This window comes from Falco cherrug, chromosome 5 (genome assembly GCF_023634085.1).
Source record: "Falco cherrug isolate bFalChe1 chromosome 5, bFalChe1.pri, whole genome shotgun sequence".
In the NCBI taxonomy this organism is placed as follows: Eukaryota; Metazoa; Chordata; class Aves; order Falconiformes; family Falconidae; genus Falco; species Falco cherrug.
The window spans coordinates 75737890-75752131 of NC_073701.1; the positions used below are offsets into that span (position 1 = coordinate 75737890).

The 14242-nt window shown below is 42.2% G+C and overlaps 1 protein-coding gene across 1 annotated transcript; it reads left to right on the plus strand.

Moving 5' to 3' along the window:
• Positions 1-4104: 4104 nt before the first annotated feature.
• On the plus strand, positions 4105-11670 carry ARMC10 (armadillo repeat containing 10). The gene is given in 7 exon segments (XM_055710660.1): positions 4105-4131; positions 4134-4284; positions 5517-5662; positions 6817-6951; positions 8231-8407; positions 9506-9577; positions 10781-11670. Coding segments are annotated over 7 exon segments (963 nt in total). The 3' UTR covers positions 11036-11670.
• The last annotated feature ends 2572 nt before the right edge of the window (positions 11671-14242 follow it).

A 14242-nucleotide genomic window follows, 5' to 3' on the forward strand; every position in this document is an offset into this window, starting at 1 on the left:
ACTGTTCCAGAGCTTGTCCAAGCAAGTTTGGAGACTCTGTGAATCCCTGGGGCAAAATGGTCCACCATAATTGTTGTTTTCTATGGGTCTTGGGGTTCTCCCACTCGAAAGCAAAATAGTCCCTACATTTTTCTTCTAAGGTACAAGCCCAAAAAGCATCTTTTAAATCTATAATACTATACCATTTATAATCTGGACTTAACTGATTAAGTATAGTGTGAGGGTTAGCCACCACAGGGAACCGAGTAACGGTTCGTTTATTTACAGCTCTCAGATCTTTTACTAAGCGATAAGACCCATCCGGCTTCTTTACAGGCAATATGGGAGTATTGTGGGGAGACATACAGGGTTCCAAAAGCCCTTGGGCTAAAAGTCTCTCAATTACTGGCTGCACCCCTTCTCTCCCCTCTCTAGAGATGGGATACTGTTTTATCCTAATTGGCTGGTCTGGGTCTTTTATGGAGACCGTGATCGGTTTGATATTTAATTTTCCCGTCGACCCTGGGCTATACCAAGTTTCTGGATTAGTCCTGGCTTCATCTTCCGTGGTTAATAAGCATAATCTTACTTTTAATTTTGCTTGATCTACTTCCAAATTAATTCCTAATTCTACCATCAGGTCTCACCCCAGTAGGTTATACTCAGCTTCTGGGACCAATAAGAATGTTCCCACTCCATATTTATTTGGAGCGTCTATTGTTACATTCCTTATCAGGGGCACTTTGAAAGGTTCTCCCTTAGCAGCAATTACTTGAAGTTTATCTTTTGATTCAACACATCTAGCTGGTAACTTTTGGACTGTTGATCTTTCAGCGCCTGAATCCATGAGGAACTCGAACACTTCATGCTGAGGACCCAACTTCAATTTTATCAAGGGCTCGGTAACCTTAGGGGTTCCCAGCAAATAGAACCCCTGACCCCCCTAATCCTCCTTAAATATTTTTTCATCCATCATCCTTTTCCGACAATTTCTCTGCAGGTGTCCCCTCTTGCGACAATAAAAACGCTCTACGTCCTGTGAGCCAAATCTCTTTCCTTTAGGGTCTCTTTCCTTTAGGGTTTTTCTCCTCTCCTGCCCTGACTTTGTCCTTCCCTTACAGCTGCCACCAAGATTCTGGCCTGTTTCTTCTGACTCTCTTCTTCCCTTCTCACATACACTTTTTGGGCTTCTCGTAGTAATTCATCTAACCCTTTTTCCTGCCAATCTTCTACTTTCTCTAACTTTTTCCTTGTATCTATCCAAGATTTAGCCACAAATTGAGTTTGCAGCGGGGCTTGAACCACTTGACTGTCGAGGTCTAATCCAGAATATAGCTGAAAACTCCTTCTCAACCTTTCCAGCCATTTGGTAGGGGTTTCATTCTTTTTCTGTTGTTCATTAAAGGCCTTATTAATATTTTGCCCTCTGGGTACAGAATCCCTGATTCCCTGAATTATCATATCCCAGAGATCAACCATGTTCTTTCTATGTGCGGGGTCTTGACTGTCCCAATTGGGCTGCTGTAAGGGCCATTTTACATTTCTGGCAGGACCATGCTGATGTCTCTGATCCCAATGTCTCATGCCTGCCATTCTGATCATTCCTCATTCTTCACTTGTGAACAAGATCTTTAAAATAGATCCCATTTCATCCCAAGTATAAATGTTAGACCCGAGAAACTGATCAAAACGTTCTGCCACCCCTAATGGGTCCTTTAACAAGTGTCCCATTTCTTTCTTAAATTCCCGCACATCCCCAGAGTTGAGGGGTACAGATACAAATCCAACCCCGGGTTGTGGTCCTCCCATAGCAGTCTCCCTCAGTGGATACAATAAATTTTCCTCCCTTCTTTCTCTAGTCTGACTTCTAGTCATTCTCCGATTAATAGGAGGAACTTCCTCCTCAGGTTCTGAGGGAGCTGTGGGGGAAGTATCTTGCTCAGGGTTTTGTGGTGGTGGAGGAGGTAAAACAGGGTGGAGGAGACATAGGTGGCTTGTCTACATCCCACTTTTTCTTTTTATCATTCTTCTTTTCTTTTGATGGAAACAAATTAGCAGTCTGAACCGTGCCCAGGATCCATAAAAAGGCATATTCACTCTCCTCCTTATTGAATGGTCGCTTGTGGTTAACATATATATTTAATTGTTGACAAATCCAGTCCTCTAAGGATCCATGAATTGGCCAGTATAAACCTTTTCTTATCTGTTTTCCTCCCCATACTTCCATACAATAATAGACCCATTTCTCCTTGGACTTCCCTATCCGAGAAGGGGAACTATCCCAATATCGAATCATTGGGCCTAACAGGCTATCTTGGGGTATATCGGGGAGCCCACCCCCCACCCCCCCCACCCCCCCCCCGTTATCTCCTGCATGGAACCAGAAGCCTTACTCTTCTTCTGTCCCATCTTCCGAGAGTGCCTTCTTTCACTCAAAATTCACTCACTTCCCTGCGTTCGTGGCCCACGCCCTCGCGGACAATGGGAACCGCACTACAAGGAGGTCCACACTCACTTCGCCCGGTGGACTACTAAGTCCAGTGGACATCTCAGTCACTCGCACTCCGGGTACCCAACCCCCGACCGAACGGAACCACAATATACTCCCTCCCTCCCGAGTCTTCGTCCGGTTCTTCGTGCACAAAAATTACAGGGAACTGCAGTATCTCCTTTCTCTTTGCTTTCCTATCTCAGTTCGGAAAATCCAGGTGAGCTAAGTCGGAATCTCCTCCGGGACCATCCGAAGGTGGGGCGCCCTCCCAGAGTTGAATTCGAAGTCGGCTGCCTGGATCCGAGTCACGGCACCAAATTTGCTATGGTTAAATTGAAATAAATTTGAGTCCAAATAAATTCACTAAATATTTATTAAGGCAGGAAAGCAAAAACAGCGCGCTGGGTGGCCAGGGCATCGCAGCTCCACCTAAGGCTCGCAAATTCAAGCAAGCTGAGCAGCTCTTTTTATCTTCACCGAGGTCGTTTCTGACATCTTCAGTACGCCCCTCTGCTTCTTCTGTTATCGTGGTTTCTTGTCAAACAGGACGTTCCCATGTTTGGTGTAGCAACATAACGTTGTGGACATGTCTCTTCTTGTTAAACAGGAAGTTCTCAAGACCACCACAATGGGTTCGTTCCTCTTGCTTAACTTGATTGATCAGCAAATTACCCTTAGTTACTTATTACAACCGCTACCTTTACCTTCGATGGGCCATTAAATACTACAGATTGCAACTGCAGCACTCAAAAAGGAGGGATGTACCCAGCTGAAATCTACAGGTACTTCTGTAATTAAAACTGAGGAACTTAAGCAGATCTAGCCAAGGTGCCAACGTAGTTCCCTGCATTTGCCTTCATTTCAGTCATCATTTGAGTTTAAATATGGATTAAGAAGCAGAATTGCCTCATTCCACCTTATTTCGGTTTTTATAAGTTTTCATAAACTGTCTGAAACAAGCTATCAACAAAAGGAGCGGAACAAAAACATGCCCCAGAGGAGTTACCAGAGCACTACTGAGGGGTAAGGGGGACCCTTCGCGGGGTGGCGGGTGCCTTCCCCCCCACAGGTGCTACCGTGGGAGTCTGTGGTTCTACTGGGGTCCAGGCTGACGACCAGCCGCCTCTTGGAGGGCCCCTGTGATTCTAAGGTGGCAGCTGAGAAACCATGGCCTTGAGTTAGTATTTAAAGCCACCGAGCACCGATAGCACTAGCAGATCTGGCCAGCAGGTATGTATACCACTTGGGGCAAATGTTTTCAGCATATGTATTCTTAATATATTGCTGTATTATTTTTAAACTTTAAATAGATTTGGGGGGGGGGGGGTGTGGTGGGTTGTGTGGGGTCTAATTAACGTCTTTATAAACAGCTTAGTAGCTCTAAAGTGCGGTTTTATTTTCCTCTGTGGTACCCGGCTGCAGCAGCCTTCCCAAAGGTGCAGCCTGTGTCGGTACGCGGTGCAGGTGGCCAGGCTGCCCTGAGGCCGCGCTTTGCTGCTTTTCCCCCTAGAAGAAAACCCGCATGGCGTCGTTTGCGGGTCGCAGGCTGGGGGCCTCCCAGACTCGGACTCAGCGCAGAGCCGCAGGGCCTCGGCCCGGTGCGGCAGGGGAGGGGGCCGACGCGGCCGGGCCGGATGGGGCGGCAGCTTCCGCGGGCGGGCGGCGGCGGCGGCGGGAAATGGGCGAGCGGGCGGCCCTGAGGGTGGCGGCCGCCGTGCTGGGGGCGGGCGCCTGCTACTGCCTCTGGCGGCTGGCGGCGGGCGGCCGGCGGGGACAGCGGGCTGCGGCCGGGGCCGCCCGGGGCCCGCCGTCAGGTGAGGGGACGGCCGGGCGGGGACGGTGTTTCGGGGCTCGGCCTCTCCGATGCGCCGGGGAGGCGGGAGGCGGCCCCGGCTCCGGCCGTCCCCAGGCCCGGCTCTGGAGCGCGGCTCGGGGCAGGCCTGCGCCCGGCGGGAGGGGGAGCAACAGCACGGCTTGGCGGCCCTCGGGTGGCCGTGCGGCCTTCCCAGAGGACTCCAGAGCACGTTTGGTATTTAGAGAGGCCTGGTTTATTGTTTTCAACTCCCAAAAGCATACGTCCATTCAGTATATTTCCTTAATGGGCCGATTTTCTGTTATTAAAGTTGTTTGTGCCCCCCCCCCCCCCTATAATTTACAGCTACAAAAAGTGTTTAGATGAAGATAAGGATAAAAAATAAGATTTTGTTTTTCTAGCTGGCTCTTTCAATATCATAAATAATGTTGACCTCTTCTTTCTTTTTCTTCCCCTTTCCCCAAGAATACTATGGTGTTTGCCTGGTGAGATGGTGGCAGCAAATATGTGGAATTATAAAGGACTGGTTAGCTTCTCAAAAGTAATCTCTCATCATCTATGACTAGTTCAATAGTCATAGGTTGGGTTTTCAGGCTTTGCAGCTAGTTAAATAGTTCTGCCTCTAACCTGGTGGAAAATGGTCTTTGATGGTATTTGTGTCACCCCGTTATAAAAGCCAGGTACTCCATAACATCATCCTGACTCAAACAGCCTGCTTCAGTTACTTGAGTCATGCCATGATTGGCAGTGTTCTTAACACTGTGGCTGTTATTTTGTCAAAGGACCTCAGGGTACTAGCAAAATGTCATTATCGTAATTTCTGAAGTGGTAGTCTGCAAGTCAGAAGTCTTGTTTTCCTACAGTGTCCAATCAGATTTCCACATTTCATTTCAGGGAACGCAATGAAAGATGTTAACGTATTTGGTGAATATTCCTAATGACTTTGAAGGGGCGATTTGCTGTTGGTTAGCCAAAGAGTAATGTACCTCAAGCTGTTATGTATTCCTTTTATTTTCTATTTTGAAAAGAGGTAGTCAGAGGACTCAGGGAAAAGGATGGAAGGCTTGCTGTTGTAAAACACAGTCTTCTGATACAATGGTTGGATACAATCAAACTTGGAACAATGCATCCTACAACTGAGAGCTAAACCTCAGCTTTGTAAAAAATGTTAAGTGATAACTAAGTGAAATGTCTCAAACTTGTATCAAGTATTTCATTCTCAAACACTGACAGACAACAGTCCTCTAGCATCAACCCATACCATGGATGCGGATGCTTTACAGAAACTTATTCATTTGCTCCAGGCCACAGATGATCCATTAATTCAAGAGCAAGCTTTAATTACTCTCAGCAACAGTGCTGCCTTCTCTGTAAATCAAGTAAGTATTGTTCTGTAGAAAACAACAGTGTTTAGATACTGGTCAGTATGGAAGATGAGAGTTGCTGTTTTGCCGAAGAGTGACGCAGGACTGAGAGCTAGGATAGCTTGTGCTCTAAAATCTTCTTTATGTCTATGCCTTAATTTCTGCTAGCCCAAATTGTATAATTTACCAGCTTCATATAATTTATCTAAGCTTAATGTTTGTACAACTTAAAAGTCTGTACAGAGTTCTATATTTTAAAAGTGCTGTAAGCCTATCTTTTGTTGCTTACAGTTTTGTATGCTAATGAAAGGGTTGAATTGGGGAAGGGTCAAAACTTTCAGGATCAGAAATTTACCGAGATAATTTAAAATATGTTATCTTTACAAAGTTATATGCTGTGTACGTCTTAGCAACTTTCCAACTATCCAGGTCTTTTCAAATCAGTTGGAAATATGATGCAGAAAAACTTTGACCTGGATGCAGATTTTCATGCCTTTGTAAATGTTCAGCATCCAGGGTTCCACCTTTTTTTTTCTTTTTTTTTTTTTCTTTTGTATGGTACTTATGACAGTTGTGTATTCTGGCCTCTCAAAACTGTTTTCTTAGTATAAATCAGAGCAGAATATAACTGAATCCCAAGGCCTGTTGGCCCATTTTTCATTTTCTAGAAAACAGTACATGTGCTTTTTCAGTGATGGTTAGAATCTGTGGGAAAGATTTAAAAAAAATAAAATCAGGTGTAATGGAACAGAAAGATAAAGTTTTAGAACTTCTAACGTAATAATATAAAGATGCATCTTGAAATTCTGTTCTGTTCAGTCAGGACCTTTAAGTACTCTGACCTGGCTCAGCTGTTCTGTAAAATCTTTATGCAATAATTACCTTTGATTCTTTATAATCTAAAATGTTTTAAGCATGCTTTGCAGGCCAGATTTGAAAAGCAAAGGTGTTGTGCTATTGTCAAATAATTCTTTGGCCCTAAGCAGGATTATTCTTAATTTCAGTGGGAGCAATAAAGCAATGTCTGCTAACGCTCTGTCTTTAAACAGAGTAGTCCATTAGGGAAGTCTTCATTTGCACATTTGGTTTGCACTAAGATGGAAACTTTGAGGAAAGCCTTTAGCATTTAAATTTTTAAAAGTCTTACTAGTATCTGTTCTGTATTTCAGGATATAATCCGAAATTTGGATGGCCTTTCTATTATTGGAAGGATGCTTTCAGATTGTGTTCCCAAAGTTAAAGAAAAAGCATTAAATGCACTTAATAATTTGAGTATGAATATTAAAAATCAGGAAGAGATACAGGTAAGTTTCTTAAAGGGAAAAATCAAAGTAATTGAGACACAGAGGACAGTACAGGGTTTTCAGCATATTTGTTAAATACAAGCCAGGATGCCAAGATGTTTTGAAGTTAGACATACAAGTCAGCAGATCTGGATTATCTGTGTGTCCCAAGGCCAAAAGGGTAACTTAACAATGCATTGCATCACTGGCACTGGCTTTTTTTTTTAAGACTACTGGGAAACTAGGCAGTTTGTGTTTAGCTTTCACCACATGCTATTAAACAGAGATTGTGCTGCTAAGTTTATAGTAAAATTAGGTGAGGCAAGATGATTTCCAAATGTATCTAGAACATCAGCAGTGGTTGTTTAATAGGATGGATTGCAGACTGAACTTAGCATGACTCCTTAGGCAAGAGAGAAGAAAACAGTAGCTGATCCCCTGGATTTGTATGAGACCAAGTTTGCAGGGTGATAGTTCCATCTTAAAAGAATAGTGTGTAAAAATAGTAACAAGTCCTGCTGTTCAGTAGATACTATGGATGTGAAATGACCAACCATCAAAAAAGCATCCACTTCTGACGTTGTCAGATTAATCAATAGATGAAGAAGTGTCCAAGCAGCAAGCTGATAAAGATTTGAAGTTTTTTACTAGTTTTTCAGTAGTTTTTCCTTAGCTTGATAAAAACACAGTTTGACTGTACATGGTGGTTTGCAGCATCTTTAGTACTGAGCAACTTTTTTTAAAGTAGTGCTTGCCAACAGCAAGAAGGTAGAAAACTCCTGTAGTGAAGGCAAAGTAATTTTTTTTTTAGTTAGAACTCCAAGACTTGTTGTATACTATCATCCAGAAGAAAATTAGGTAAATAATAGTTGTTAATGTAAATTGTCATCACTGTTGCTGAGGAGCACTCCAGTGAATGGACCACATGGTTGGAAGAAGACTTGTCCTTAGCTTGTTATCAGCATTTGAGAAGATATTAGTTGCTGTAAGTGATTGTTTAAATAACTCCTTAAAGCAACTGTGGCACTTCCAAGATGGGGTCCAAGCAGTTTGGGTTTTCAGAGCAATTTATTATTCAGGAAGTTTAGTGAGCGTAACTGTAACGTCTGCTTCTATCATGCTGATAGAATGTTTGGATATATTTAGAACAAAACAAAAAAGGACTTGTTTCCAGGTTATGTATTTGGCCAGCAAGAGGTATTTATGCTACTGTAGCTAGGCAACTGATACTATTTGTGAATAGAAAATATGCTTGTATCAAAAGATGTCTTCTCTTTTTATCCCCTTCCTTTTTCCCCAGGTATACATAACACAAGTTTGTAGGAGCATTGAGTCAGCTCCCCTGAACTCTGAACTGCAGCTAGCTGGACTCAGATTGTTGACAAATATGTCTGTTACCAGTGACTACCATCATAAGATGATAAACTCAATTCCATGCTTTCTTCATTTGCTTTCAGAAGGAACTGAAAGGACACAGGTACTGGGGAGTATATTGTTAATGAGCCATTTATGAGCTGCTTTACTTGCCTCCCTTTTACTGTTTTTGTAAAACCATTTAGATTGTGCTTAGAAAACCAAATATTCATTAATCATAGCAGATAGCACATAATATCCAAAAATACAGTTCTATATTATTTTCTCAATGTAAATTCGGAAGAAGGGGAGGAAGGGAATGCTGATAGCAGAACTATTGGGCTAGAGCTCTACCAGAGCAGTGCTGTATGCACTGCTATTGTCCTATGCCTTTGCTATAGCAACTCCAGAATTCTCTTCTGCCCACTAAACATTGCTACTGCATCACAGGGCAAGAAGAATCTGCATGTGAAAGGCTTCACTGATGCATGATTTCTAGGGAAACATGCCAAGCAGTGATAACCTAAGCTAGGGATTTCTGTACCCTTATGCTTGTATGTACCCTCATTACATCTCTTGGAACCTTAGTGACTGCAGTGGGAAATTGTGCTTATTTGTGAATTATTGTAATATCGAAAGAAGATAAAAGCTTCAGATAGGGACCAAATTCAGTGTTTATTCAAGGTGTCACAGTACCATCACAATCAATGTACTCAGTTGCTCTATCAGATCAAAAGCAGTTTTCCAAAACACGAATTTCCACAAAACTTAGCAGGCCTACTTAAGCACAGTCAGTAGCCGTTGGCCTTTTCCCAGTGTTTAGCTAAAAGATTAGTGTCACAAGGTCCAGGAAAGTACAAAGGTGTATTTGCGTACGCTTCTGATTGCATTTTAAATACAGTACTTAACCAGCCTTTGTATATTTTAAAAATATTCAGTGTTTTGCCTGCTGTTAGTTGTTGATAGATCTTGCCTTGTTTTGATGCTTAAGTCAAACTGAATTCACTTCTAAAATGCCTATACTTAGCACATACATGCTAGTGACTCCGTCAGCTCTGGTTTTTCCTATATCTGTACCAAAGACTGAAGAGCACAACTCAAGATGTTAGTTGACCCATTCTACCTTTCCCTCTCCAAGTCAACACCAACATTATTTATGCCCATTACTGCTGTATTTACTGGTTTTGGAGCTTGCAATGAATTTGTATGTTCCTTATTTCAGATTCAAGTTTTGAAAGTACTTGTGAACTTATCTGCAAACCCAGCCATGACAAGACATCTTCTCAGAGCTCAAGTAAGATTCTTACTGTTTCATTGTATTTTTAGCATTTATACGTGTGTATGTGTGTAGATCTGTGCATGCATTAGAAGAATTGTAATGTATTAGAAGCACATATGCAACTCCAGAGTAAAAGTTTTGGCAGTACCTGGTTAAAATCAGTAGCCAGAAGTGTGTTTCTTTGAAAGGCTAGCTTTCTTGCGGAGTGTGGTGTGATACAGGTACTCTAATTTGCAGAGGGAGCGTCACAGAGACTATGCACTTGAAGACAGTCGGTCGTACTTCCTGTGTACCATTCCAGATAATCAGTGACAGCTTGCAGAAGCCTGTTCTCACCTTTCCTTTCTACCAAAGGGGTAGTACCATGAAGTTTTGTATCTAAGGTACCCAAAACCTCATTTCCAGACATGCAGTCAGTATACAGATCGATCGAAGACCAGGTACAGACATCAAATACAGCCAGTATTGTAAAAGATCCTTCTCAACAGCTGTTTCTATAGCTGACATATTGTACCCAGGACAACCAAATTCCACTGAAATCCCCACCCCTTTACTCAAATGCAGCTATAAAACTGTTGTCTCTAAGCACTGTAAGTGAACTTTCCCGGTGCATTTACTTGTGTCTTTGTGGAGAACTTTATCTGACATTTGTTATTGCTGGCCTTGGCACACAGGTTTATTTCAGTTGTGTCCTTTCCTCACGCCAAAACAGAGTCAGGGACTGGAATAGTGCTACATCCTCCTCCCCAGAGTAAGTTTCTTAAAACATGCAGTGGCTTTTATTTTTGAGCTGTTTGCCACTGCTGACTTTTCATTATTGAAACAAAATTAGTGTAGCTAAATACTCACTTCTCTGTTAAATGAGATGTGCTAACATAAAAACATTCAGATCACTGCAAAGGGCAAAAGCAATGTTACTGAGAAAGAAAGCAGACCCTCTCTTCCAAATAGGAATTTTCCAGACAACCACATTTTGGAGATTGAAAGTACAAAGCATTTATTATCCTGTAAGGCACACGCCAGTCTTTTCTACAGAGGAAACATGCATGCTGTGCAAGTTTCTGGCATGCTTTCACAGCATATGGAGTTCTGGTATTTTATAGGGTTTCTCTTTTATATGGTGTAGGTGTGGATTTTAATATATTACTTTTTAGTTAGATTTAGTTATGTGTACTTACTGCTGGTGCTTAAGTGTGGATTATTTCTTGAATGCCCTAGGTGCCATCATTGCTGTTACTTTTTGGCAATTGTACACACAGAGATATTCTGCTTAGAGCCCTGGCATTTGCAGCAAACTTGAAAAAGAACGTGAACAATGAAGATGGCACCATGATTCAGGACCAGTACAGTGAAGATTCAATTTTCTTCATACTCTGCAGGGACTCTGCCCCATTCACTCAGAAACTGGCATCTTTGTTGCATCACCCTGATACAGAAGTGAAAGAGCAAGTTGTGAGATTATTAACACAGTAGTGTTTTTTTTTAAAAAGAGACTGACCTAATGAAAATACCTGATCTTAAGAATGCTGTGATTAAAAAAAAAAAACCCAACAAGCAAACAATAAAACAACCAAAAAAATACTGGATAGCACCATATTATTAGGCACAAACCAGTTACTACAAAAGAGAATGCAATGTATTTAATATAGAAAGCGTAACATTTTTTTATGAGCAAGACAAAAGCAGTAGCTTAATCAGTACTGAAATACCACTGTACAGCTGGTACCTGTACCAGAGGGGGAGGAATAGTTTAAAACATGAAGACTTTCATACATGCACTGACCATTTCAAATGGGTGAGTGAAGTGAATCAAAATATTCTTCTCGATGTCAAAGAATTTTTGTTGCCTTAAATATTTACAGCTGTTGAATAAATATCTCTACAGAATGGAGCATTAAAGATTTAGCAATTAGAGATTAGGCATTTACTTTTTTTAATCTGATAACTACTAAATGGGTGCTGGCAAATCCTAGAAAATATTAAATAAAAATAATACCAAACTATCATTGGATTCCTACAAAATTAGTATTTTCAAGGAAAACTGCATATTAAGGTTACCCACCCTGTTTTGTTCACCTTACCTGCATGAAATATATTCTGAAATGACATTCTCATGTGCTTAGTATATCCATTGCATTTAGCCAAACTGCAGTGCAGTTAACCACAACTGTGCAAGGTTTCTACACTTGAAAAATAATTGCAAGAATTTTATCTTTTTTTAACATTGTCACTTTAAGGAAAGCATGCATATTTTTCTAAGTATTTTAAGTCAAAGATTATCTGCAACTGCAATTCAACATTCTCATCTTTGTTAAAAAGTCTACAAGAGCAGTATCATACATGTTTTTACAAAAGCTTCCTGTTCTCTGGGTAGTCCTTGAGGCTGCTTTCCTTGGAGAGCGCTACTCTTTTCTCTGCAACTGGAACATCACCAAAACAAGTGCTCCTGTTGAGTTAGTCCCCGTAGAGCTTGTGTCATCAATCCAGTGTTAATTCAGAAATGAAGTGGAGCACATATAAATGTCATTGTGAAAGAACCTGAAGGATGTTTCACTGATGAACATGAAACGTACTAGCAAACACTTCATATTTAAAATGAGACTACTGAAACTTCCTGAACACCGCATCGGAGAGAGTGAAAAAGTGTCAGCTGTAAAGGCTAGAAAATAAGTTTTTCACTTTGTACCATTTTTAAGAGAGCTGTATTACTTGAACTGTTACCAGATGCTTCATCTTTCTAAGTTAATATACTCACTCTGCTCTGAATAGTACTGTCTTCTCTTTCTGTAATTCAATAGATATTTATTCTCAGCAGGTGCCTTTGCAATTAGCTAGAAGTGCAAGAAAAATGTGACCTTGAAAATACACATATCTATGTCCTGATCAATACAGGGGCAAGGCTACATGTATCTAGTTTATCTGCATAGGTAGTTTTAACTCATCAGGAATACAATTAAGGCAGAAGCTGGCATGATTCCCAGTCAGACCCCTGACAATTGCTGCATCGACAGTAACTTCCCTTTCTCCTTCCCACTGCTCCAAAACCAAGTTAATTTTGTAATAAGCAAGTTAGATTACAATCACTTAATGTTTTGCCACTTCTTTAGTTTAATTTTTTTCTGCCTTTATTCTCTTGTGACAAGAACTTCATCTGGTCTGTTCCAGGTGTATCTGATAGATAGGTGTTTTCTTAAGCTCAGCAACAGAGATTCTAGATGTCCTTCTCCATGTTCTCCAACCTAAAAATAAGTTATTCAGATATCTTTTTGATAATTAAAGTTGATCCCTTATCCTTTGATATCTGACAGAAACAAGTGACCGTTCTCCCCTTTTCTAAAAGCACATGAAAGCTTTTTACATTGTTGTCTCAGTCGTCTTTTACTGGTCTAGAAAGACCTATATTTAAATGCTTTCTTCATAGAACACTGCTGTTGAGATATTTTCAAATGATGCAAAACTCTCCAAAGAGTCTTCATGCAAATGTGTCGAATTATTTTACCCCACCCCACCCTAGACTGAATCTTTCCAGCACCAAGCAAAGTGTAACAGTCACCATTCTGCATACAAATGGTGTGAATTAATAGATCCACAACAAAACTTATGCCATTACTGACGTTTAGTCTCTGATCCTCTTCAATATTTCTCTGCTGCATGGCTGCTTATCTAGGTATTCTGTATTTTAGTTCCATTCTTTCTTTCTAAAGTACAGAATTTTACTGAATAGTCTATTGATGATTTTGAAAACTAAAAAAACCCAAAAAAATATTCAGTTTTAATCACATCCTTCAAAGTAAAGTACTCAAAACATCCTGCAGCTTGGTGTCCTCCAAAATATTATGAACATGTATATGCATTGTTTTATCCCAATTGTTATTGAAGCTGTTCTGTAAATACAAGGCCCAATAGAGGCTTCACCTGAAAGGCCCTCCCAAAAATCAACATTGAACAACTGAGAGTAGTTTTAAACCATTTTTGTACAAATTATGGTGAACACACTTAGACCATACTAGAATTACCTTTTCAAATAAAGAAATCTTGATGTTTGTCAAATACCCAACAAGTGGTGGGGAACGGGGTTACATCCTGCTGGCGGCCGGTCACAGGTGCTGCTCAGGGCTCCGTGCTGGGGCCAGCCCTGTTTAATGTCTTCATCAACGATCTGGACAAGGGGACCGAGTGCACCCTCGGTCGGTTTGCAGGTGACACCGAGCTGGGGGCAGTGCTGACCTGCGGGAGGGCAGGGGGCTCTGCAGAGGGGGCTGGGCAGGCCGGGCCGATGGGCCGAGGCCACTTGTAGGAGGTTCAACAGGGCTCAGTGCCGGGTCCTGCCCCTGGGTCACACCAGCCCCACGCAGCGCGACGGGCTGGGGCAGGGGGCTGGGAACTGCCTGGGGGGAAGGGCCTGGGGGGGCTGGGTGACAGCCCTGGGCAGGAGCCAGCCGTGTGCCCGGGGGGCCAGAAGGCCAGCAGCGTCCTGGCTGGTATCTGAAACAGTGTGGCCAGCAGGGCCAGGGCAGTGACCGTCCCCCTGCACTGGGCACTGGTGAGGCCGCACCTCGAACACGGGGTTCAGCTTTGGGCCCCTCACTTCAGGAGGGACGTTGAGGGGCTGGAGCGTGTCCCGAGAGGGGCAACGCAGCTGGTGAAGGGTCTGGGGCACAAGTCTGGTGAGGAGCAGCT